General features: G+C 44.5%; 1 protein-coding gene and 1 pseudogene across 3 annotated transcripts; one reads left to right on the forward strand and one right to left on the reverse strand.

Annotated features, from left to right (window-relative positions):
- Positions 1 to 248: 248 nt before the first annotated feature.
- LOC115104169 (nudix (nucleoside diphosphate linked moiety X)-type motif 1) lies at positions 249 to 2,585 on the reverse strand. 3 transcript variants are annotated; one of them, XM_029625420.2, is made up of 4 exons: positions 2,499 to 2,585; positions 1,318 to 1,474; positions 939 to 1,084; positions 249 to 739 (listed from the first exon to the last, which is right to left on the reverse strand). In XM_029625420.2, exons 2-4 carry the CDS (start codon positions 1,467 to 1,469, stop codon positions 567 to 569), a joined length of 471 nt encoding a protein of 156 aa, XP_029481280.1. In that variant the 5' UTR covers positions 1,470 to 1,474; positions 2,499 to 2,585; the 3' UTR covers positions 249 to 566. The 3 variants fall into 3 exon arrangements, with proteins under 3 accessions (XP_029481280.1, XP_029481279.1, XP_064866180.1); XM_029625419.2 differs by lacking the exon at positions 2,499 to 2,585 and adding an exon at positions 1,747 to 2,072; XM_065010108.1 differs by lacking the exon at positions 2,499 to 2,585 and having other exon boundaries at positions 1,318 to 1,502.
- Positions 2,372 to 18,346, forward strand: LOC115104168 (rRNA methyltransferase 2, mitochondrial-like; annotated as a pseudogene).
- Positions 18,347 to 26,480: the final 8,134 nt, after the last annotated feature.

Raw genomic sequence — 26,480 nt, forward strand, 5'->3', positions numbered from 1 at the left:
ATCCAGGCTGTATCACATCCGGCCATGATTGGGAGTCCCACAGGGCGGTGCACAGTTGGCCCAGCGTCGTCCGGGTTTGGTCATCATTGTAAATAAGAATTTATTTGTAACTGACTTGCCTAGTTAAATAAAGGTTAAATTAAACTGATACTAAATTGAATTCAACAGGATGTCGAACAACCAACATCATTGTCATTCCAGTTTACCACCTGTTTGATAAAGTAACAAAGAGATGCTTTACTAAAGAGCACACTGCATTCGCACATACTTTAATGTAATATAAACACAATAGTGGAATACGATACATATGTCAGCAACATTTAAACATCCAGTATTTTGTTTTGGCTCAGTGGGAATTATTATTACTGATTCACAGGCATATGGTCACTGGCAACAAAGTGTTTGTAAATTTACAAAGACCTGGGGATTTCTTGGCACTGAATATGAACAAGGGTAGCTGGAATCAGTAGGAATTCTGCAGTATTTCTCCAGGGATGTTTTAGGTAGACAACATGTGGGAATGCTCTTTGATACAGTATGAATGAGTCCGAGGCCAGTAGTCGGTCTTAAAGCCTTTCTACCTCCTCCAACTTGTGTTCGATGATCAAGTCATGACCCTGAAATTTGAAGTAGCCCAAGAACTTCTTCTTTTGAAGCATCAGTGGAAACCACAGAATATCGTCAACCCACATCTGACTGAAGGGTATCTTGTCCGAGTCGAACCACTGCGGCCGCATCTCTATAAGAGAAAAGGTATAGGTTAGTGAACTTCGTCAGACAACAGTCTAAGAAATGTCCATAAAAAGGCACGTAGTATAGGGTCAGCAGTCTCTTCCAGGAAAACTATGGGGTCTATGATTATATCCTGTTGGGCTATGAGTTTATCCTGGTCTCCAAACCTGGCCCTACATAGAATGCATGAGATTGAGAATGAATACCATCCGACTCTGTTGGCTCCCCGTTGTAGTTGTCAGCTCGGAAAACATGCACATCAAGCAGCTCTGTTTCTCCGATGAATTCAAATTTGATATTTCCAATCTTATCAAGTGCATCCACTGTGAGGCCACATTCCTCCTGCAGTTCTCTGGAGAAAAAAACAACAAAAAAACATTTGCAAGTAGAGAGAAAGTAGCAGGAAAGTGTGTAGGCTTCAGATAACAGGCAATCAGACCATGCCTACTGTAACATCACAATATGACATTTATGGGGGTATGTAGTATCAGATGCTGCCCGGTGCTGGAATATGTTAGCAAATTGTTCAACCAAATAGTAGGAAAACCTTTCAAGGCATCTACCGAGGACTGCAACCAATCTCACCGCCTGGCAGCCTCTTCAATAGTCTCCCCAGGTTGGACTTTGCCACCAAACCCATTCCACTTCCCTGCTCCGAACCCTCTCTTCTTCATGCCCAGCAGCACCCGTCCAGGCTGCACCACCAGCACCAGGGTCAGCAGCTTGTTGGTCAACATTGTACCTGTAATATACATAATCAGGGTGTAATAATCAGTAGACCACAATCCATGGATGACTTCACTCTCTTGGTTGCATCGAAGCTACAGTATCTCTAGAAATGATACATTTCAGATTATTCAGCAGCATTCTGTAAAGTTATTTTCTGCCAAAACACTTTTGTACGAGTTCTGGTACGCAAGAAGACTTTACAACAGTGCACAGCAGCAAACTAAAGTAGCCTTTTATTGCATTCTTCAAGTAGACTAGAAGTAAAAATCCATGCAAGTAACTTGCCTTTATAGCAACTTTTAGGTTGTCAATCTAGTCCTTTAAATGGTTTTCGTAGATTAGAGTTATCCAGAATAAATAACGAATTTCTCCAATCCCGCGTTGACTGTGGCAATGCCTGCCATGTGATCGTATTCAATGTGTCTGGCACTGCCATGTGGTCGTATTCAATGTGTCGGGCACTGACCTGTAGCATTCGATATTGATAAAAACAACATAGGATAAAGTTGGTCGTTTTAGTTAAAGATCTGTGAAAATGTGTTACCCTCAAATATTGTCGACTGGAAACAAAAGTATAATGCCACATCATATCAAAACAATTCCATAACTGGTGATATCAGTTGCTGTAGTATTACGGTAACATCTTTAATTACGCATCCTCATATAATGTAACACGTTTGAAAAAAATAATTGCCACGCGTTATAACTTCTCCAAAATAAATCGATCTGCGCAGATTATGTGCATCATTGACGTCCTCGGACACATGAATTAGATGCGTTCAATTTAGCTCGCGCGGCGCGCCGGGTTGGGGAATCACGCGTAATTCTAATGTCGCCCTGCAGGACTCCCGGGAGAGCTAAATCGCCGGGTCGGCTGTCTTTGACTAAATCGAGCGTGTCCAACAAACTCATGTGATCAGGAAGTGCAACTACAAAATCGAACGAAATGCTGTTTGCCAGCAGCATTAGCACATCGTTGCCATTACATTTAGCTAAATAATGTGGTACTCAGTGTTACAAAAATCATATCTACATACCTCTGTATATCTCCTAAAAAAGGCTGCGCATAATCTAAAAGGAAAGAGTACTGCTGATCAGCGCTGGATAGTTCGGCAGCTTTAATGACCCCTTTGTGAAGGCTGCCCATGTGCACAACTACCGGTGTAGAAGCGCCTTCAAACTGCTGGAGATTGATGAGAAATACACACTTTTAAAACCCGGTTTCAACGCAATAGATTGTGGTGCTGCACCGGGTGCTTGGAGTCAGATCGCTGTTCACAGGGTCAACTCAACTGCGAGTGAGTGAGTACGTCTTGTATTTACCCAACTGGCAGATTAACACATGACATACTGTTATAATTAACCTACCAGCCAGGCCAATATATATATCTTCCTGCGTCTGACATTCTTTTGACTACCATGTTTATTTGTATTTATTTATCTAACCTTTATTTGATCAGGGAGTCATACTGAGACCAAGGTGTCTTTTACAGATGAGCCCTGAATTACATAAACTATAGAAAATACGCACAATAGAAATAAAATAAACACAAGCAGAAAGAACAACATGGTCCTAAAAAACAAACACATTCACCAGTAATACGGTCCTCAATCAGTTTTCTGAATGGACCTAGAGGCACCAGAACATCACATTCATCAGTAATACGGTCCTCAATCAGCTTTCTGAATGGACCTAGATGCACCAGAACATCACATTTAAGAACATTTTGAAGATTGTTCCACAAATAAGGTGCAAGAAGGGTAAATCCGCTTTTAGTTAGCTTTTAGTTAATTTCCAGAGTTAACCATCCCTGAGACTGGGTGTGCTAACTCATATGTCTAAAGTTTAGTCAAGATGTTAGGTACAGTGGGACTTTTTGTAAAAGGGCTTTATAAATGAAAACATAGCAATGGGACATCAAAGAGGGCCAACCAACTTTCTGGTAGAGAATGCAGTGATGACTACTACAATTGTCGCCCGTAATAAAGCATAGTACGCTATGATAAGTTGTATCTAATGGCTTTAATGAAGTGGCAGCTGCGTTCATATAGATGATGTCGCCATAGTCTAGGACTGATAGGAACGTCAACTGAAGAATCTGCTTTCTACTATTTAGCGAGAGGCAGGACCCATTTCTATAGAAGAAGCTTCTTACTAACTCATCAATATGCTTTTTAATGACAGTTTTCATCTATCCCTGTAAGCAGGGACACGATCAATATGAAAACCATCCAAAGGACGCATGCTTAAATCATCAGTTATTTTTATGCGCTCTGCCAGCTAGCCTACATAGTCAACAACGCAGCCTCTGCCAGCTAGCCTACTTCAGCAGTACTGTATCATTTTAATCATTTTAGTCAATAAGATTCTTGCTACGTAAGCTTAACTTTCTGAACACTCGAGACGTGTAGTCCACTTGTCATTCCAATCTCATTTGCATTAGCGTAGCCTCTTGTGTAGCCTGTCAACTATGTGTCTGTCTATCCCTGTTCTCTCCTCTCTGCACAGACCATACAAACGCTCCACACCGCGTGGCCGTGGCCACCCTAATCTGGTGGTCCCAGTGCGCACGACCCACGTGGAGTTCCAGGTCTCTGGTAGCCTCTGGAACTGCCGATCTGCGGCCAACAAGGCAGAGTTCATCTCAGCCTATGCCTCCCTCCAGTCCCTCGACTTCTTGGCACTGACGGAAACATGGATCACCACAGACAACACTGCTACTCCTACTGCTCTCTCTTCGTCTGCCCACGTGTTCTCGCACACCCCGAGAGCTTCTGGTCAGCGGGGTGGTGGCACCGGGATCCTCATCTCTCCCAAGTGGTCATTCTCTCTTTCTCCCCTTACCCGTCTGTCTATCGCCTCCTTTGAATTCCATGCTGTCACAGTTACCAGCCCTTTCAAGCTTAACATCCTTATCGCCCTCCAGGTTCCCTCGTAGAGTTCATCAATGAGCTTGATGCCTTGATAAGCTCCTTTCCTGAGGACGGCTCACCTCTCACAGTTCTGGGCGACTTTAACCTCCCCACGTCTACCTTTGACTCATTCCTCTCTGCCTCCTTCTTTCCACTCTCCTCTTTTGACCTCACCCTCTCACCTTCCCCCCCTACTCACAAGGCAGGCAATACGCTCGACCTCATCTTTACTAGATGCTGTTCTTCCACTAACCTCATTGCAACTCCCCTCCAAGTCTCCGACCACTACCTTGTATCCTTTTCCCTCTCGCTCTCATCCAACACTTCCCACACTGCCCCTACTCGGATGGTATCGCGCCGTCCCAACCTTCGCTCTCTCTCCCCCGCTACTCTCTCCTCTTCCATCCTATCATCTCTTCCCTCTGCTCAAACCTTCTCCAACCTATCTCCTGATTCTGCCTCCTCAACCCTCCTCTCCTCCCTTTCTGCATCCTTTGACTCTCTATGTCCCCTATCCTCTAGGCCGGCTCGGTCCTCCCCTCCCGCTCCGTGGCTTGACGACTCATTGCGAGCTCACAGAACAGGGCTCCGGGCAGCCGAGCGGAAATGGAGGAAAACTCGCCTCCCTGCGGACCTGACATCCTTTCACTCCCTCCTCTCTACATTTTCCTCTTCTCTCTCTGCTGCTAAAGCCACTTTCTACCACTCTAAATTCCAAGCATCTGCCTCTAACCCTAGGAAGCTCTTTGCAACCTTCTCCTCCCTCCTGAATCCTCCTCCCCTCCCCCCCTCCTCCTCTCTGCAGATGACTTCGTCAACCATTTTGAAAAGAAGGTCGACGACATCCGATCCTCGTTTGCTAAGTCAAACGACACCGCTGGTTCTGCTCACACTGCCCTACCCTGTGCTCTGACCTCTTTCTCCCCTCTCTCTCCAGATGAAATCTCGCGTCTTGTGACGGTCGGCCGCCCAACAACCTGCCCGCTTGACCCTATCCCCTCCTCTCTTCTCCAGACCATTTCCGGAGACCTTTCTCCCTTACCTCACCTCGCTCATCAACTCATCCCTGACCGCTGGCTACGTCCCTTCCGTCTTCAAGAGAGCGAGAGTTGCACCCCTTCTGAAAAAACCTACACTCGATCCCTCCGATGTCAACAACTACAGACCAGTATCCCTTCTTTCTTTTCTCTCCAAAACTCTTGAACGTGCCGTCCTTGGCCAGCTCTCCCGCTATCTCTCTCAGAATGACCTTCTTGATCCAAATCAGTCAGGTTTCAAGACTAGTCATTCAACTGAGACTGCTCTTCTCTGTATCACGGAGGCGCTCCGCACTGCTAAAGCTAACTCTCTCTCCTCTGCTCTCATCCTTCTAGACCAATCGGCTGCCTTCGATACTGTGAACCATCAGATCCTCCTCTCCACCCTCTCCGAGTTGGGCGTCTCCGGCGCGGCCCACGCTTGGATTGCGTCCTACCTGACAGGTCGCTCCTACCAGGTGGCGTGGCGAGAATCCGTCTCCACACCACGTGCTCTCACCACTGGTGTCCCCCAGGGCTCTGTTCTAGGCCCTCTCCTATTCTCGTTATACACCAAGTCACTTGGCTCTGTCATAACCTCACATGGTCTCTCCTATCATTGCTATGCAGACGACACACAATTAATCTTCTCCTTTCCCCCTTCTGATGACCAGGTGGCGAATCGCATCTCTGCATGTCTGGCAGACATATCAGTGTGGATGACGGATCACCACCTCAAGCTGAACCTCGGCAAGACGGAGCTGCTCTTCCTCCCGGGAAGGACTGCCCGTTCCATGATCTCGCCATCACGGTTGACAACTCCATTGTGTCCTCCTCCCAGAGCGCTAAGAACCTTGGCGTGATCCTGGACAACACCCTGTCGTTCTCAACTAACATCAAGGCGGTGGCCCGTTCCTGTAGGTTCATGCTCTACAACATCCGCAGAGTACGACCCTGCCTCACACAGGAAGCGGCGCAGGTCCTAATCCAGGCACTTGTCATCTCCCGTCTGGATTACTGCAACTCGCTGTTGGCTGGGCTCCCTGCCTGTGCCATTAAACCCCTACAACTCATCCAGAACGCCGCAGCCCGTCTGGTGTTCAACCTTCCCAAGTTCTCTCACGTCACCCCGCTCCTCCGCTCTCTCCACTGGCTTCCAGTTGAAGCTCGCATCCGCTACAAGACCATGGTGCTTGCCTACGGAGCTGTGAGGGGAACGGCACCTCAGTACCTCCAGGCTCTGATCAGGCCCTACACCCAAACAAGGGCACTGCGTTCATCCACCTCTGGCCTGCTCGCCTCCCTACCACTGAGGAAGTACAGTTCCCGCTCAGCCCAGTCAAAACTGTTCGCTGCTCTGGCCCCCCAATGGTGGAACAAACTCCCTCACGACGCCAGGACAGCGGAGTCAATCACCACCTTCCGGAGACACCTGAAACCCCACCTCTTTAAGGAATACCTAGGATAGGATAAAGTAATCCCTCTCACCCCCCCCCTTAAAAGATTTAGATGCACTACTGTTCCACTGGATGTCATAAGGTGAATGCACCAATTTGTAAGTCGCTCTGGATAAGAGCGTCTGCTAAATGACTTAAATGTAAATGTTAAATGTAGAGAACAACATGTACTTAGTTTTACCTGCATTCAGTAGGCTACTAATTTGAGGGCAATAAAGTTTTTCTGCAATACAATGAAGGCAGACTGTTACCTCAGATAGAGCCTCGTCACCCGTGGGGGCAATAGGATACAAAACAGTATCATCGGTGTACAAGTGCAGGTAAAATCTTTTTTTACAGTCTATTGTTAATGTAATCAGTAAAAAGTACAGGACCCAGAATCGACCCTTGCTGAACACCTTTCTTAATATCCAGGAAACCTGATTTAACACCATCAGTAGATACACATTAAGTTCTATGTGTCAAGTCATTTTTAAACCAGTTACATTCAGCCTGGTCTAAGACCACTTGATGAAAGCCTCTGAATTAGCAGTGAATTATCAACAGTATCAAAAGGTCAATGAAGAGGGCAGCTCAATGTTGCCTTTTATCCATACAGTTAACCACATCATTTATAACTAGGGATGCAGCAGAGATCGTGCTACGACCTGGTCTAAAACCAGACTGATGTACATTTAGAATACATGTCAAAGATAAGAAAGTTCTTAGCTGAGAATTAATCAAGGATTCTAATATTTTAGCGAGGCAAGAAAGTTTAGAAATAAGATGATAATTATTTAGGTCACAAGGGTCACCACCTTAGTGAAGAGGGAGTACATGGGCCTTCTTCCAAACCCTGGGGATAGTACCAGATATAATTGTCAGGTTAAACATATGGGTTAATGATTCAGCTATCAGGGGGGCAGAGAGCTGCAGCAGAAAATGGATCAAGCATATCAGCCCAATCTTAAGGCATCTAGCACATCACAGATAGTACATTTTTAAAATGAAAACAAAGATTCACCAGGGGTGCGTTCGTAAATTCACTCTGGTTTGCCAGAGAGAGCTCAGTGCGCTCTGGGCGTTCATAAATTCAGAGCATTTTCAGATTGTCCGTTTGTAAATTCAGAGCGTTTCGCTCTCGGAGCATTCAGAGTGCACACCGGACGCTCTGGCTGAGGAGTAGTGTTGATCCGAGCGTTCTGACCTTACAGCGGCAGTCAAGCGCCCAAGCTCACTGGCTAAAGTTAGCTAGCAGGCTAGCTACTTCCAGGCATAAATGAGAGAACACCTCACTCTGACCATTTTTCTCGCCCTAGCAGAGCTGGTTAGGCTGTTTTTAAGGTATTCAGAGAGTTGGAAACTGTAACTGTCCTGCTGGCATCAATTTTAAATACAACTTTTTGCTGAGGTTTACTGACACCGGCCATATTTAACGGGTGTTGAGCATTCCAAAATTCATCAGTTATTCTGCACTCTGGCACACTCAGGTGAGAGTGCTCTAAAATCAGAGTAGATCCAACTCGGGGTCAGGAATACAGGATATGGTGGCTAAATCAGAGTAGAACATGTCATTTAAAAACCCTTGAGGAGAAAATGTTTTCAAATGTCTCTTCTTAATTAAACAAGGATTAGTATTTTGCTGTTTTGTATCTCTAATACATACTTTGGGACAATGATCACAAAGATATAAGCAAATACTAAAATATATATTTTTTGGGGGTTATTAGTAAGAATTAAATTAATCAATGAAGAGTTTTTCACATTTATTTTTGTGGGTTTTGAGATCAGTTGAGTCAGATTCAAATCAATGTATATGCTCTTAAATTGATTTGAGGCCGGGGATAGCCAATGCAGATTAAAATCCCCTAAAATGACCAACTCCGAGGACAAAAAAAGGTGTTAAACACTCAGATATAGCACCAATAGCATCTGCCATGGCAGCTTGGGGGCTGTAAATCCCAGCAACAAATAAGTGTGTATTCTGGTTTATGTGTACTTCTACAACCAGGAGCTAACATTTATGGGGAATATAAATATTTAAAGATTGGGACACCATGAAAATAGATTTGACATATATGGGCACTCCTCCCCCTTTTTGTAATCTGTCACATTATAATAATTTACTTCAATGTCTTTATCAGATACAGAACCATTTAACCATGTTTCCTAGAGAACCAGAATGTCAGGACACGAGTCCTGCACCCAAATGTTAATTGTGTCCATTTTTTAAACCATACTTTGCACATTTAGGCGCATTAGCCCAAGACCCCTACGGGATTTAAAGTCAGAGGGCATATTCAGCTCAGTCCCATAAGAGATAACAGGCATATGGTCATCTGCAGCTATTTGTTGAGTGAGCTGAGACTTTGCCAAGGTCTCTGGCCCACCCACGTGAGAGCAGAGTAGACAGCATTTGACAGACCACTCTCAAGTCGCTGGATACAGTGGCTGGGGCGGGAACTGGGAGAGCAGTGTTGGCAGAGCTCAGTCCACCCTGATGAAGCTCCCGCCAAAGGAGGCGGCTGCCAATGCTCTATTCTGGGTGTGCACAGGAGCCCTTGCTGTGGCTCCTGTTGCAGGGCTGGAGCTGCTATGGGGGGCAGGAGTGTCCCAGGGATGGGAGTAGGGAGTGTAACCAAAACTAGCCTGGGAGGGAGGTTGTGGGGGAATTGAGGAGGGTGGTATGGAGGACAGTGTGGCTGATTATGTGAATGATACATGGTGTGGACTGCATCATGTGGTGCACTACCCTCAACAGTGTTTTGCTAGACCCTAGGGTAGTGGTCGGTGCAGTGTAGAGCTGGGCTGAGTTGAGGTGGGCCAGGTCTGGTAGAGCTGAGCTGTAATGGGCCAGGTCTGGTTGAGCTGTGCTGTGATGGGTCTGGTTGAGCTGGGCTGAGGTGGGCCAGGTCTGGTAGAGCTGTGCTGTGATGGGCCAGGTCTGGTTGAGCTGTGCTGAGGTGGGCCTGGTCTGGTTGAGCTGTGCTGAGGTGGGCCTGGTCTGGTTGAGCTGTGCTGTGATGGGTCTGGTTGAGCTGTGCTGAGGTGGGCCTGGTCTGGTTGAGCTGTGCTGAGGTGGGCCTGGTCTGGTTGAGCTGTGCTGAGGTGGGCCTGGTCTGGTTGAGCTGTGCTGTGATGGGTCTGGTTGAGCTGTGCTGAGGTGGGCCTGGTCTGGTACCATGGGAGGGAGATTGTAAGGGGAATTGAAGAGGGTGGTGTGGAGGGCAGTGTGGCCGGCGATGCTCCAAACTCTGCATGGGGCCTCTTTGACTGCGCACGGCTTGGGCATAGCTCAGTGCATCTGTATTTAGTTCCTTGGTAGAGGGTGGTGTGGGGGGGCAGTGTTGCTGGATGTTCTCCAATCTCTGTGTGGCGCCACCAGATGCAGGCCTAAAGGAGCGTCTGATTTGTCTCAGGTAGTTGGTGCCTGTTCTTTTGCTCATGTGAGGTGGACTGGCCACCCAGAGCAACATCATTTAACATCCTGGCAAAGGTGGGGACTGTCTCTTTGTGGATTGTCATAAAGACAGTCCAGGCTGATGGTGGGTCAGGTGTATGTTGGGCCTTAGCACACAGTCCTGAGAGAGGCTGGCATTTACGTTCTGGATGGTGGCAGGGTGGAAATCTCTCCTCTGGAGCAGGGTAGATATTACTATGTTCGCGAAGGGGAAGATGGTGGAGGCCCTTTATATCACTCCCCTTAGTGATGTGGCCACTTTTTAAAAATTTTTTTTTTTTTATTTCACCTTTATTTAACCAGGTAGGCTAGTTGAGAACAAGTTCTCATTTGCAACTGCGACCTGGCCAAGATAAAGCATAGCAGTGTGAACAGACAACACAGAGTTACACATGGAGTAAACAATTAACAAGTCAATAACACAGTAGAAAAAAAAGGGGGAGTCTATATACAATGTGTGCAAAAGGCATGAGGAGGTAGGCGAATAATACAATTTTGCAGATTAACACTGGAGTGATAAATGATTAGATGGTCATGTACAGGTAGAGATATTGGTGTGCAAAAGAGCAGAAAAGTAAATAAATAAAAAACAGTATAAAAACAGTATGGGAATGAGGTAGGTGAAAATGGGTGGGCTATTTACCAATAGACTATGTACAGCTGCAGCGATCGGTTAGCTGCTCGGATAGCTGATGTTTGAAGTTGGTGAGGGAGATAAAAGTCTCCAACTTCAGCGATTTTTGCAGTTCGCCACTCGCTCCTATTGGACACAAGTCATTGGTCCCTGTGTGAATGATGATATGGCTGGTGGAGACAAGCTGGGCCACAGTCAACATCTCCAAAGCTCCCTCTGTTGTGGGGCACCATAACTTTGACACATTTTTATTTGGGAAAAGTCTATTCTCTAATAAAAACTTTCCATTTGAGTCCATCATTAATATAATGTCTGGTTTTTCGTCCGGTCTATGAAGGATGGCAGGAGTGATTGGAGAATTACAGGCTGTGAGTTGGGGATGGAGTGGTCAGTTGGGTCAGTGCATTGGTTGGTTGGTTGGTTGGTGTGTTCTGATTTAGCTGTTGTCCTGGTTTTTGTGGGACTCTTTGTAGAGTGGATGGTTACGGCTGAGAAATTCCTGCCTTAGCTCATGTAGCTCCTTCTGCAGGTCGTGTATGTGGCCAGTGTTGACTGTGCTGGACAGTTCCTCTCTAAGTCTACACACTTCTATCCCGAAAGCCTGGTTTTCTTCCTCAACATTATTCAATGCACACTGCGGCTCCCAAACCTCATCCCTATGCTGAAGCACCAGGCTGATCTCCTCCTCTAGAAGATGCTGTGGTACAGCAGGTGTCACGTGTGAGAGAGGCATGCTCAGGGTTGTGTCTGCTGCAGGCGAGGGAGGAAGAGCGACACTGGGGACTACATTCTAGGGCACAGAGGGAGTGGAGGCTGCTGTAGGTAGTGAGAGTGGAGAGGTTTTAAGTTCAGCAACAAGACGTTTTATTTGGTCAAAGTAGTGGACAAATTGATCCAAACTGGCCTCCGAACCTTGAACCTTCTCAGCGCTGTTCTAATAAATATGAATGTTACTTTTGGGGGTGGAATCAATGTACAGTTTTAAGTTCATTGTTGGTCTTGTGGAGAGCTCTGTGCCAAGCATAAGGATCATCTGTAGAACATCGGTGTGCCATCAGTGAAATGTATTGTCAAGGCTTGACAGTGTTATCCAATGTTCTTTTAGCACAAGAAGCTGTGAAAATGAGTTATGACTGCAGTTCTACACTTCATGACCTCTTGCATGTTTTGTTACTTCCAGATGGAGAATTCCCCTGTGGCACTGTGGTTGGAATTGACCTTCTGCATATAGCACCTCTAGATGGAGCTCACTTCCTGTCCAATCATGACATCACCGACCCAGTCACACATGCCAAGCTGCTTGAACTTCTCCCTGGTGCCCAGGCTCATGTCATCATGAGTGATAGGGCACCCAATGCCAGTGGTTTCAAGGAGATGGACCATGAAAAACTCATCACAATGTCATTGTCATTGATTGACTTGGCTGAGAAGGTGTTGCAGACCGGTGGCTCTCTGATTTGTAAGTATTGGGACGGGGCATTGGCGCACCAGCTTCAGCAGAAGCTTTCAGCTGTGTTCCGTGACGTCAGGACAGTCAAACCAAAAGCCAGCCGAAAGGAGTCGTCCGAGTTGTTTTTCCTTGCCCGGTCTTAAAGAGAAAATAAAATAGTCTGACTGTATATTTTCATGTGTGTCGTAAGCTTTGTTCACCTGTAATGAAAGGCTTTAGGTGCTCAAGCACTTGAGTAGCCCCTCCATTTCTCCTTCCTGAATGTACTTTTTGTAAAAAAAAATCTATAGTGTTCTATGATATCTTTACCCAACTCATTAAAATCGATGGATATTCTACAATGATTTACATTATTCAACATCTACAATTCTTGAAACCTTCCCTAAAATATTTTAAACATACTTTGTAAGTCCATACCACATCTGTAAAATCCAACAAGAAATGTGGATCAAGCATGCATTATTCCTTTCTCTATTGAGCTGAAATATTTAGCCTACCAGAAGATGGCGCCCTTGAGGTATCAATAAACTGTGCATTTGCAGGCCAATAATTTCTCCGTATGGGCTGTTTTCATCTTTACCGAGAGACAAGGTGATATCAACAGCTATGGGCCAGAATGTGTTGTATGTATCAAGCCCTTATCATCAGAGCCACCGTGTTCCTCAAGTAAATTTCTGTGCACGTCAGAACTATTTATTTTTTCCTTTGTCAGGCATGTTTGAAGTATTACAAAGTACATTTGGTATTTGTTTGATAATAAGTATTCCAGTTTTCCATTTGTAATGCTTCTAATCTGTTTTGCCAGCCATGTAGTAACATGTAATCATTCTCTCATTTAGGGCTTATAAAGGGAAAACAGGCTGGATGAAAGAGCCACGGACAGCATGACGAATGAAATGGCTGATGCCACTGAAGCCGCGCATTATAAATAGTGTTGGTCTTCGCTCTCAGAGATGTGCTGTGGGGATCTGATGGGGATGTGCTGTGGGGATCTGATGGGGATGTGCTCTCAGAGATGTGCTGTGGGGATCTGATGGGGATGTGCTCTCAGAGATGTGCTGTGGGGATCTGATGGGGATGTGCTCTCAGAGATGTGCTGTGGGGATCTGATGGGGATGTGCTCTCAGAGATGTGCTGTGGGGATCTGATGGGGATGTGCTCTCAGAGATGTGCTGTGGGGATCTGATGGGGATGTGCTCTCAGAGATGTGCTGTGGGGATCTGATGGGGATGTGCTGTGGGGATCTGATGGGGATGTGCTGTGGGGATCTGATGGGGATGTGCTGTGGGGATCTGATGGGGATGTGCTCTCAGAGATGTGCTGTGGGGATCTGATGGGGATGTGCTGTGGGGATCTGATGGGGATGTGCTCTCAGAGATGTGCTGTGGGGATCTGACGGGGATGTGCTGTGGGGATCTGATGGGGATGTGCTCTCAGAGATGTGCTGTGGGGATCTGATGGGGATGTGCTCTCAGAGATGTGCTGTGGGGATCTGATGGGGATGTGCTCTCAGAGATGTGCTGTGGGGATCTGACGGGGATGTGCTCTCAGAGATGTGCTGTGGGGATCTGACGGGGATGTGCTCTTCAATACATCATCAGGCTGGCATTTCAATGCTCTGCTTGAAATGATGTGATTTAGAATTATTTTTGTCAAGTGGACTGCCACTGGTTGAGATTTCCCTCAGGGGGCGGCAGGTAGCCTAGTGGTTATAGTGTTGGAATAATAACCGAAAGGTTGCGAGGTTGAATCCCAGAGCTGACAAGGTACAAATCTGTCATTCTGCCCCTGAACAAGGCAGAATGACAACCCACTGTTCCTAGGCCCTTGTTGAAAATAAGAATTGGTTCTTAACTGGCTTGTCTAGTTAAATCAAATAAAAATATACAGAGCGAAATACCACGGGATGAAGGCCTACGGTAGTGTTGATTTGGCACCTTTTACTTTGCCTGTTTTCTTCCTGTAATTATATGCCTCTCAGGGTTTGAAAGTACTCTGCTGATTTTATTAGGAACAAAGAAACAAATGTATCAGAACTGTGCAATGGACTGAGAACACAATTAAATGTGATGGGGCCAGGAGAAACAGATACAAATGTCCCTTAAAATGGAGAATATGATGAAAAGAACCTCACCATAAAGATCCACATGGAAGATTTCATATATTTGATACCATACATTGGTGGAGGGGCCCTGTCTCCATGATGCTATTATAAACCTTCATACAATTAGCCAGTGAGCTGTGACTTTCAAGCCATGGATACCTCCCTGTTATCTCCTCAGTTGTATGTGATCCGCAGCTAGATTGTAAAGGGTTCATTGTTGGCATATTGAGTTCCACATGACTTGTGTTACACAGCACAAAGAATGAATAGTAATGTGGACATCAGCCTGCATAAAAATATTAGGTATGTGCGCGACAAATCAACCTCGTTTTAAACATCGTCTTCATGGTATCGACCACTGAACTCGACCTTGAACTATGTTTTTCAAAAGCCTTGACTTTTCACAAATCATTGATGACCAAAGACACAAATAATGTCCAGTTAAATGCCTTAGAACAGACTGAATGAGCAAGGCATTTCTATTCAATACTCCTTCAACCTCACTGCCATAAATGAGACTAGCACCGGCTATACAAGTTCCACCATAGAGTGGTTTGAAGCCAGTCACCTTTTACCATCAAGCATTTTGTGTAGGTAGGAGGGGGACATAATAGATTACGTTGTACACTGTGTGAGCTGATATGCTGTCCAGATTTCTTTCCACCTCCGTGGTAACCTCCAAGTTCAATTTGTTATTGCTGCTAACGCAGAGGTCATTGTGGTACGATTAACCACAGCACGTGTGAAGGTTTCACCTGCTCCAGCAGGAAAGTGTGCAAGGAACTTCTGAAGTAAACTAGACATGTTTAGAGGCGAAAGGTTGAAAGGCCTAACACAATCATAAATAAATACATTGTTTTGGCATTCCATGTTCCAATATTGGTGCATTGCCTTGGTAAGAAGATCCAGAGCTTCCTCATAGTCTCCGTGTAGTTTAGGCTACCTTGTATCTAGTCATTTGCTTTTCCATTCTTGTCTTTGAAAAGTCCTCAATTTCCAGCTTCAGGGACATGTTGCGTATCACCAGTTTCTGTAATGTAGTGTAAATCCACAATACAGGTGGTTGTGAAGTGCCTGGAGTTTTACCAGAGCCCTGATAGACCGCTTTACCTGTGGCTCATAGCGATGTTTTTTTTTATACCAACTATAAGACATTAATGGGGAATGATTTCAAATTCATAAATAAGGCACGAGGGGGTGTGGTATATGGCCAATATACCATGGCTAAGGGCTGTTCTTGATAAAAGATAGAACTGTCCATCTCAATCTCTTCATTCAAAGACTCAATCATGGACACTCTTCCGGACAGTTGTGGCTGCTTTGTGTGATGTATTGTTGTCTCTACCTTCTTGCCCTTTGTGCTGTTGTCTGTGCCCAATAATGTTTGTACCATGTTTTGTGCTGCTACCATGTTGTGTTGCTACCATGCTGTGTTGCTGCCTTGCTATGTTGTTGTCTTTAGGTCTCTATTTATGTAGTGTTGTCTCTTGTCGTGATGTGTGTTTTGTCCTATTTTTTTTATGTTTAATCCCAGCCCCCGTCCCCGCAGGAGGCCTTCTGGTTGGCCGTCATTGTAAATAAGAATTTGTTCTTAACTGAATTGCCTAGTTAAATAAAAACATTTATAAAATGATGCACGATGCATCGCGGTGTGTTTGGACACAACCCTTAGCCGGGGTATATTGGCCATATATCACAAACCCCCGAGGTGCCTTATTGCTATTATAAACTGGTTACCAACGTAATTAGAGCAGTATAAATACATGTTTTGTCATATATATATGGTCTGATATACTGTTGAAGTCGGAAGTTCACACACTTATGTCAGAGTCATTAACACTCGTTTTTCAACCACTTCACAAATTTCTACTTTGTGTATGACACAAGTCTTTTTTCCAACAATTGTTTACAGACAGATTATTTCACTTGTAATTCACTGTATCACAATTCCAGTGGGTCAGAAGTTTACATACACAAAGTTGACAGTGCCTTTAAATAGCTTGGAAAATTCCAGAAAATTATGTCATGGCTTTAGAAGCTTCTGATAGGCTAATTGACATAATTTTAGCCAAGTGGAGGTGTACCTGGGGATGTATTTCAAGGCCTACCTTCAAACTCAGTGCCTCTTTGCTTGACAGCATGGGAAAAACAAAAGAAATCAGCCAAGACCTCAGAAAACCAATTGTAGACCACCACAAGTCTGGTTCATCCTTGGGAGCAATTTCCAAATGCCTGAAGGTACAACATTCATCTGTACAAACAATAGTACGCAAGTATAAACACCATGGGACCATGCAGCCGTCACACCGCTCAAGAAGGAGACACGTTGTCTCCTAGAGATGAACGTACTTTGGTGCGAAAAGTGCAAATCAATCCCAGAACAACCGCAAAGGACCTTGTGAAGATGCTGGAGGAAACAGGTGCAAAAGTATCTATATCCACAGTAAAAAAAAAAAATCCTATATCGACATAACCCGAAAGGCCGCTCAGCAAGGAAGAAGCCACTGCTCCAAAACCGCCATAAAAAAGCCAGACTACAGTTTTCAACTGCACATGGGGACAATGATCATACTTTTTGGAGAGATGTCCTCTGGTCTGATGAAACAAATATAGAACTGTTTGGCCAAAATTACCATTGTTATGTTTGGAGGAAAAGGGGTGGGGGCTTTCAAGTTGAAGAACACCTAGTGCACTTCACAAAATAGATGGCATCATGAGGAGGAAAATTATGTGGATATATTGAAGCAACATCTCAAGACATCAGTCAGGAAGTTATAGCTTGGTCGCTAATGGGTCTTCCAAATGGACATTGACCCCAAGCATACTTCCAAAGTTGTGGCAAAATGGCTTTAGTACAACAAAGTCAAGGTATTGGAATGGCCATCACACAGCCATGACCTCAATCCTATAGAAAATTTGTGGGCAGAACTGAAAAAGCATGTGCGAGCAAGGAGGCCTACAAACCTGACTCAGTTACACCAGCTCTGTCAGGAGGAATGGGCCAAAATTCACCCAACTTATTGTGGGAAGGCTACCCGGAATGTTTGACACAAGTTAAACAATTTAAAGGCAATGGTACCAAATACTAATTGAGTGTATGTAAACTTCTGACCCACTGGGAATGTGATGAAATAAATAAAAGCTGAAATAAATCCTTCTCTCTGCTATTATTCTGACATTTCACATTCTTAAAATAAAGTGGTGATCCTAACTGACCTGAAACAGGGATTTCTTCTCGGCTTAAATGTCAGGAATTGTGAAAAACTGAGTTGAAATGTATTTGGCTAAGGCGTATGTAAACATCTGACTTCATCTGTACCACAGCTGTCAGCCAATCAGCATTCAGAGCTCAAATCTCCCAGTTTATAAATGGGCATGAATATGAATTTTTCAAGTAGACCTTTGACCGTATCTTTCAATTGGGGTTTTTCATGCTAAATTGTTGAAACAAAACATCTTTCTTTTAGCATAGTGCCTAACAGTGTTTTAACTGAATAAAAGCTCTCAACGGTTTAATTTTATTGAATTAATCAACTGCTCTCAGGCTTAGGCTGAATATACTCTACATGAATAAATGCCCTTCAAATTACCACTGAGTTAATATCCTTGTTGAAATCTGATTAAAATCTCAAATTGAGTTTTTAGAACTCCGATTATCCCATGAAATCGAATTTTTAAACCTAATAATGACTTGATTTGCATGTATTTATGGCACCAATGAAACAGATAGATCATGTTAATGTATGAATTAAATCTGCTTATTTGGTTTCCTTTAGGCAACCTGTGACTTTCTTTAGGAGTGATGACTGAGTATACTTTGTTGAACACATTTCTGGCTGAAATGACGTTAATAAAGAAGATACCTTCTTGAATCCCAATTGTTTGTCTGTTGATGGAGAAAAATGTGAAAAGCCCCTTTTGATTTCTGCTCATTACTTGTTGATCCTCCAATTCGTTTGGTACTCAGATCACATTTGAATATTATTCCCTAAACACTGTGTGCTGCTGACACATATTTAGATGCAATCCTACAATTCCTTTGCACTTGTTACTGCTGTTGCTGAAAGGGCTAGGCATAACGCCTTGCGGGTTAATTTACCTTTGTGGAGACAGCTGGTGGCTTGTATGTAAATAGTAGCCAATTAAGCTTAAAAAATAAAAAATAATCATTTTGGAGGGACTATGAATTCCTTCAAATTCAATTATGGAAATGAGATCACCTCTTTAGTCATCTGGCTTGTGAACAAACTTCCACAGCTTTAGAGGAACTGTTTGAAGTTAACTTTCTAATGTGTTTCCTTTCTTTCAGGCAGCACTAGGGATTTCCAATAAACTTTCTCATGGATTGTGGTGGAAATGTATTCCCACAGGGATTGTTAATAGATGTGGCTACCTGGCTCTGTCAGCAATGAGTTAATTTGCTTTTATGCTAAAAGCCTGCATCCGGGAGATTAGGAGCCTCTCTTTTAGTGGTTAAATTCAGGAAGTGGCTTGGGCCTGAATGTAAAGTGATGTTGTCTGCAGTCATTTGAGTTCAGAGTTGGATGACACATGATACATTGGTGCTTGTCAAGTTAGGATTCGGTCATTAGAGAAGGACTAAGAAATTTGCCAACCGAGCATTGCATGCAGATCCTGACACTTGGCTATTATTTGTTAATGGATTACCTTTGCTTAACAAAGTGTGAAACTTGTGATGTGAACACAGTAAAAACAAAAGTACATTTCCAGGAAAACGTATGTATTTTCTGGTCACCTCATCTTACTCTGACACAGCAGAAAAACACACTTTGGAGCATTGATTCACAGTGCTCACATCTGTATGGCATCAAAGAATGCGTAAGATCAAATGTGACTGCATTAGAACAACACAGTTGACTCAATAATCAGTTCACTGCATCAGGATGCTGCATTCACTTCTTGGAAGAAGAAATGGATGAAGTGAAACGACATTACCAACACACACCCCCTAGCTTGTTGAATAGACTTTTAGGCCATTATCCACTTATCCAATTTTATAAGCAAGCACATATTATGGTTGACTGGCCAAGCATTCATAACTGCGCTGATAGTTAAATGAACTTGAAATTGACATTTTACACATTTAGCAGATGCTCTTATCCAGAAATCTCTTGATGTATATTTGTCTTTCTTTGTGTTATCATTGACACTTACAGTTCATAGTTTTGATGGTTCAGCTACACCAATTGGCATAGAGACGCTGAGAGACTTGTCTGCAAACATCTAGGTGCAAGCCCTCCTGAAGAATGCGGGAGGGTACAATGAGGCATGCAATTGAATATGCATACCCGTTCAGGCATTAGGTTGCCAACATACAACAGTAGGTGCTTAAGTAGCTCTCTCTACACCATGAAGTCTTGAAATCAGGCAAAAGGCTTCAGACAGGTGTCCAGACTTCACTCTTCAATTAGACATTTCTCTTTCTGGCGTAAATGTTCAAAATTACACCCGTCCGGGAGTACTCAGGGGTTAGCTCTCCTCATCAGCTGTCTCCCAGGCTAGTCTAAGGCAGATCAATTGAATTCCATCTTGGAGAGAGGGAGGAGATAAAGAGATGGAGGGCAGCTTCTCCTTTAATTCAGGTCGTATCTGAAACCCCAGATATGTTCTTACTGTATAAAGTACCTATACGCCACATGGACTTCCATATAGTCCCCATTAGAAGTTTCTATTTTAATTGCATGACAGTTTGACAGAGCTATTAGGATCCTTTGCCATGGACCAATTATTCCTTTCATTTAATTAACTTGTCAAGGGACAGGTGTATAACTGGTTTCTAGGGTTGCAGGGCTGGATCGCAGGCCTGTGGACAGTGTAAATGAGAAGTTACTGCTGGAATAGAGCGTGTGGTGAGACAGATGGTGCAAGGGCTAGTTCTGGGGCATCTTGCTTCGTTACCTGTCAGACGGGAAATGATTTGGATCCCACTACAAGGAAAACATGGGTGTTGATGATTTATTCACAAAAACGGACCAAGTACATTTATTATCTGCACTTTCTAACTATCTCCTACAAATTAGCCCATGACATGTCATTTGAACATGATATAAAACAGACCACTCAGGGCAAGCACTAAAATATTTGAACAAATATATTTATTCTAACCCTGACAGATTTATAAGTAAGTGTACAGTTGAAAATATTCCTGTTTAAAATTCACTGATGATGGTTAAGGGAACTAGTTTTTTTCCCCAAAGAATATTATTCACAAATCACTGAAGCGTACAAATGTTCATCCCCTTCATACCTTCATGCCAAGTCTTAATTGCTATAAATGATCCCTGCATATCAAATCCAACCCCTTTTGAAGAGAAATTCCCTCACTTTGCTTCTCTGGTTATAGCTGGATGCCCTCCTGGATTACTTAGGAGCTCACAGTGTAAACTATGGAGTCTTTTGGACTACATGTAGCCATTCATCTCTCTAAAGATGCTGAAGGCAGAGTTTGACACACAGCACTACAGTAAGTTCCTGAGTCAGTATAGAGAAGTGTATGTTGTAACAGCCTCCCCTGTGTTTATGGAGGGGTGTTGGTTGCTAAACTGTTCTGACTGGCTGTCTAGAGAACCAGAGAGCTCCCACGGTGCTCTGCTGGTCATTCCTGTTGACTCACCTTCGGTGATAGTTCTCTGGCTAGCAGTAGGAGACGAGGCTTTTTGGTAAGACATCTAACATTTCTCTCAGAAGGGAAAGCAGCGGGAGGTCTACAAATGAAGGGGGGAAACGACTCTTCTTGCTGTTACACAACAGCTTTGAATTATACATGTGACCTGTTTTAAATGACACTTTTTGGTCTTGTTTAGCTGTGATTTTTTTTTAAAGATTTGCATTTCTGAGGTACAGCACTTCACTTGAATCAGATTTGAATATTCATGTGGAATGACCGATTTTTCTTCAGAATCAGAATGTGTCAGAATGTGCCAACACCATAGGGTATGCAGTACCAGTTTGTCATCACAAACTGCATATGGCTCAATATGAAGAAGTAAAAAAAAACAAGTTGCACATCGCTACTTTATTCACCTGATGTTTAACCAAATGGAGCATTTAATTAAGCTTAATCTGTCTTTTTGCATTGCCTCTGCAAAGAGGAAAAGGGGGAACTGCAAATTACTACGTAATCTTGATGTATATTTGCCGTAAAATAAATAAAACATGCAGAGAAATTCAATTTCAAACCCGTTTTATCCTCGGGAAAATAATCAACTGGTATTTAATAAGATATTCTGAATGTGTTTATATACAGAGTGGCATAAACATGATTTGCTCAGGGATGTTTCTTGTTTTGTCTAATTGCCACAGGAACTTACAAAAAAAGGCATTCGGTTTGGCTTTGAAGTTCGCTTGCTAACAATCTAAGGCATGGTCTTAATGTTTATGAAATCTTTGAAAACTTTTTCATCCCATAAAAAACATATCTGCTCCACAGCATCGAGCACCATACTGCAGCATCCAGCACCATACTGCAGCATCCAGCTCCATACTGCACCATACTGCAGCATCCAGCTCCATACTGCAGCATCCAGCACCATACTGCAGCATACAGCACCATACTACAGCATCCAGCTCCATACTGCACCATACTGCAGCATCCAGCTCCATACTGCACCATACTGCAGCATCCAGCACCATACTGCAGCATCCAGCACCATACTGCAGCATACAGCACCATACTGCAGCATCCAGCACCATACTGCAGCATACAGCACCATACTACAGCATCCAGCACCATACTGCAGCATACAGCACCATACTGCAGCATCCAGCACCATACTGCAGCATACAGCACCATACTACAGCATACAGCACCATACTGCAGCATCCATCACCATACTGCAGCATCCAGCACCATACTGCAGCATCCAGCACCATACTGCAGCATCCATCACCATACTGCAGCATACAGCACCATACTGCAGCATCCAGCACCATACTGCAGCATACAGCACCATACTGCAGCATCCAGCACCATACTGCAGCATACAGCACCATACTGCAGCATACAGCACCATACTGCAGCATCCAGCACCATACTGCAGCATACAGCACCATACTGCAGCATACAGCACCATACTGCAGCATCCTGCACCATACTGCAGCATCCAGCACCATACTGCAGCATACAGCACCATACTACAGCATCCAGCTCCATACTGCAGCATCCAGCTCCATACTGCAGCATCCAGCACCATACTGCAGCATACAGCACCATACTACAGCATCCAGCACCATACTGCAGCATACAGCACCATACTGCAGCATCCTGCACCATACTGCAGCATCCAGCACCATACTGCAGCATACAGCACCATACTACAGCATCCAGCTCCATACTGCAGCATCCAGCTCCATACTGCAGCATCCAGCACCATACTGCAGCATCCAGCTCCATACTGCACCATACTGCAGCATCCAGCACCATACTGCAGCATCCAGCACCATACTGCAGCATCCAGCTCCATACTGCACCATACTGCAGCATCCAGCACCATACTGCAGCATCCAGCACCATACTGCAGCATCCAGCACCATACTGCACCATACTGCAGCATCCAGCACCATACTGCAGCATCCAGCACCATATATTTTCGAATGAATTTGTTTATTGCTGCCAATCATATAGTGAGAAGAAGGGGTTTAAAATGACAGGATAAATAGACACGGTCTTTTCATCTTTTCAATGGAAATTTGCTAATTAGCCTTTCCATTCCAGCCATGCAGAGTTCATAGCTTTGAAGATAGTTGACGTTGAATTGTTATCTCGTGGCACTGGGAGTATAGAAATCAAGAGGCCACTGTAGGTGTAACATGTAATTGACGCCTTCAAAGCAACTCTTTCATTTACACAGCTCTGAGTGTTCAATCCAACATCTATTTCTATTTATTCTATCACATTCTTCCATTAGGGTTAAATGAACTATTATTCTCAGCTTAAACGTTAAGAATAATTACTAATTACATTGAACTTTAAAGTTTAAGACATGTAATCGATTGTCAAGAGAAATGAAGGGGCTGCCAAACACTCAGAAATGCCAGGAATGAGCTGGATGAGAATCAAACCAGAGTCTCTCACTCAAGGGAATCACCCTGAAGCCCTTACTGAGGAATCCAGATATCCCGCCTAAAGGCACAATCTGTCATTTCAACAGGTTGATCCTGCTGGTATATATATCATTAAGTTGCCATTGAACAGTGGGAAATCTTGCAGATTGTGCCTTTAAATCACAGGTGATAGTCAATGACAACTGGTAAGTCAAATGACCTTGCCTTTGCTTCGCACATGAGAGTTATAAAGTTGTGAACATTATTTACATTCAGGGCATTAACCATATTGCTGCATTATTTATGAGGCAAGTCATTCATCAATGCGCATGGATATGAACCTATGGATGATATAGAGTGATGTAAATCTGAGGTATAACGAACAAGAGGACAATATAGGAATATGGTGGAATCATATTACACGGGCTCCGATGCCCGCCGCATGTGGCAGGGGCTACAGCTAATACGGGTTACAAACGAAGACCCAACTGTGATCTGCCCAACGATGCCTCACTACCAGACGAACACTGTGCATGTTATGCATGCTTTGACAACGACAACATCGTGCTGGGTGTGAGGGCCGTCACCGACCCAGAGGGTTGGGTGATCTCGCTCTCCGAGGCCGATGTGTGAAAGGTCTTTAACCAGGTCAACAGCCGCAAGGCCGAGGGGCCCGACGGTACTCCAGGGTGCGATCTCAGAGCATCCAGAACAGCTGGCAGGCATATTCACGGTCATTTTCAACCTCTCCTTGTCCCAGACTGTAATCCCCACATGTTTAAAGATGACCGCCATCATTCCCGTGCCCATGAACTCTAAGGCTTCACGCTACAATGACTACTGCCCTGTAGCACTCACTTCTGTAATCAGGAAGTGCTTTGAGAGGCTGTTTATGGCACACATTAACTCCACCATCACAAACATCCTAGACCCACTCCAATTTGCATCCTGCCCCAACAGATCCATAGATGACGCAATCTCAATTGCTCTTCACACTGCCCTCACCCACATGGATAAGAGGAATACCTATGTGAGAATGCTGGTCATTGACTACAGCTCTGCGTTCAACACCTCTCCAAGCTCATTACCAAGCTTAGGACCTAGGGTCTGAACACCTCCCTCTGCAACTGGATCCTAGACTTCCTGATGGGCCGCCCCCAGGTGGTGAGGGTAGGCAACATCACCTCCACCATACTAACTCGCAACTCAGGGGCCCTACAGGGCGGTGTGCTTAGTCCCCTCCTGTACCTCCTGTACTGCCTGTTCACTCAGGACTGATTGGCCAAGCAAGACTCCAACACCATATTCAAGTTTGCTGATGACACGACGGTGGTAGGCCTGATCACTGGAGATGATGAGTCAGCCTATAGGGAGGAGGTCAGTGATCTGGCAGTGTGGTGCCAGAACAACAACCTCTCCTTCAATGTCAGTAAGACCAATTATCTGACAGTGGACTTCATCGATGGGGCCACAGTGGAGCAGGTTGAGAGCTTCAAGTTCCTCAGTGTCCAAATCACTAGACTTAAAATGGTCCAAATGCGTGCGCAGTCATGAAGAAGGTGCAACAGCGCCTGTTCCTCCTCAGGAGGTTGGAAAAGTTTGGCTTTGGCTCTCAAATTCTCAAGAAGTTCTACAGCTGTACCTTTGATAGTATTTGGCTGCAACACTTCCTGATATGGCAATAGCACCGCCCTCGATTGCACGGCACTACAGAGGGTGGTGCAGACAGCCCAGTACATCACGGGGGCCGTGCTCCCTGCCATCCAGGACATCTATATCAGGCAGTGTGGCAGGAAGGCCCAGGAAATCATTAAAGACTCTAACCACCAAGCCATAGACTCTTCTCTATGCTTCCGCACGGCAAACGGTACCGGTGCATCAAGTCTGACACCAACAGGCTCCTGAACAGCTTCTATCCCCAAGCAGTAAGACTGATAAATAGCTAACAAAATAGCTACACAGACTATCTGAGTTAACCTTGTATCCTTTTTTTTAACCTTTTACCTTTGCACTGTCTCTATGCACACTCACAGGGCCCTACCCACTCACAGGGCCCTACCCACTCACAGGGCTCTACCCACTCACAGGGCCTTACCCACTCACAGGGCCCTACCCACTCACAGGGCCCTACCCACTCACAGGGCCCTACCCACTCACAGGGCCCAACCCACTCACAGGGCTCTACCCACTCACAGGGCCCTACCCACTCACAGGGCCTTACCCACTCACAGGGCCCTATACAAACACACACTCACTCCATCATCTGCACACTAACACATACATTAAACTGACTCTACACACACACACACACACATATCCTGTTGGCTAGTCACCGTTCCCCTATACATATCTACCTCCATCACTCCAGTATCCCTGCACATTGTAAATATGGTAGTAGAACTGACCCTGTATGCTTATCTACTTACTTATTGTGTTCTTTATATTTCTTCTTATTGCTCATGTTTTTTTTCTAGTATTACATTGTTATTGATTATTGCGTTTTGGCGTTCGCAAGAAAGGCATTTCAATGTACTTGTCCATGTGACATTAAAACTTGAAACTAATGTTGTTAGTTATGTCACTATTAGTCTGAGTCAAGGGGTAACAATTAGTATGAATGTTCTGATGCCAGAAAGCCATCGCTTGGTTTTCCTCCATTGTGAGAGGTGTCGTTAGGTCGACTTTTTGATTAGACAAAGGTTTTGGCTCCAGCGACTGACATTGAGATCGTTCCGTACTTCTCTCCATCTGGAAGGATGATCAAAGACAATCTGTTGTTCGGACTTCAATTAGACCCCACAGACTTGTTACACTCTGTGCTGTGCAATGCACACTGCTAACTGGTGGTGAGACTAAAAAGCTCAACTGTAATTCTACTGCTGTGAAACAACAAGTGAAAGCCTCTACAGGCAATGAGTACCGCTGGGAATGGTGTTTGATATT

This window comes from Oncorhynchus nerka, linkage group LG26 (genome assembly GCF_034236695.1).
Source record: "Oncorhynchus nerka isolate Pitt River linkage group LG26, Oner_Uvic_2.0, whole genome shotgun sequence".
NCBI classification, from domain to species: Eukaryota; Metazoa; Chordata; class Actinopteri; order Salmoniformes; family Salmonidae; genus Oncorhynchus; species Oncorhynchus nerka.

Excerpts from the sequence above, each read along its gene's own strand:
- LOC115104169 (XM_065010108.1), bottom strand. The coding sequence starts at position 1,487 with ATGTATATTACAGGTACAATGTTGACCAACAAGCTGCTGACCCTGGTG. Across the intron at positions 1,085-1,317 it reads ATTGAAGAGGCTGCCAGGCG|AGAACTGCAGGAGGAATGTG; the intron begins GTGAGATTGGTT and ends TTTTTTCTCCAG. Across the intron at positions 740-938 it reads GGAGCCAACAGAGTCGGATG|AGATGCGGCCGCAGTGGTTC; the intron begins GTATTCATTCTC and ends TTTCTCTTATAG.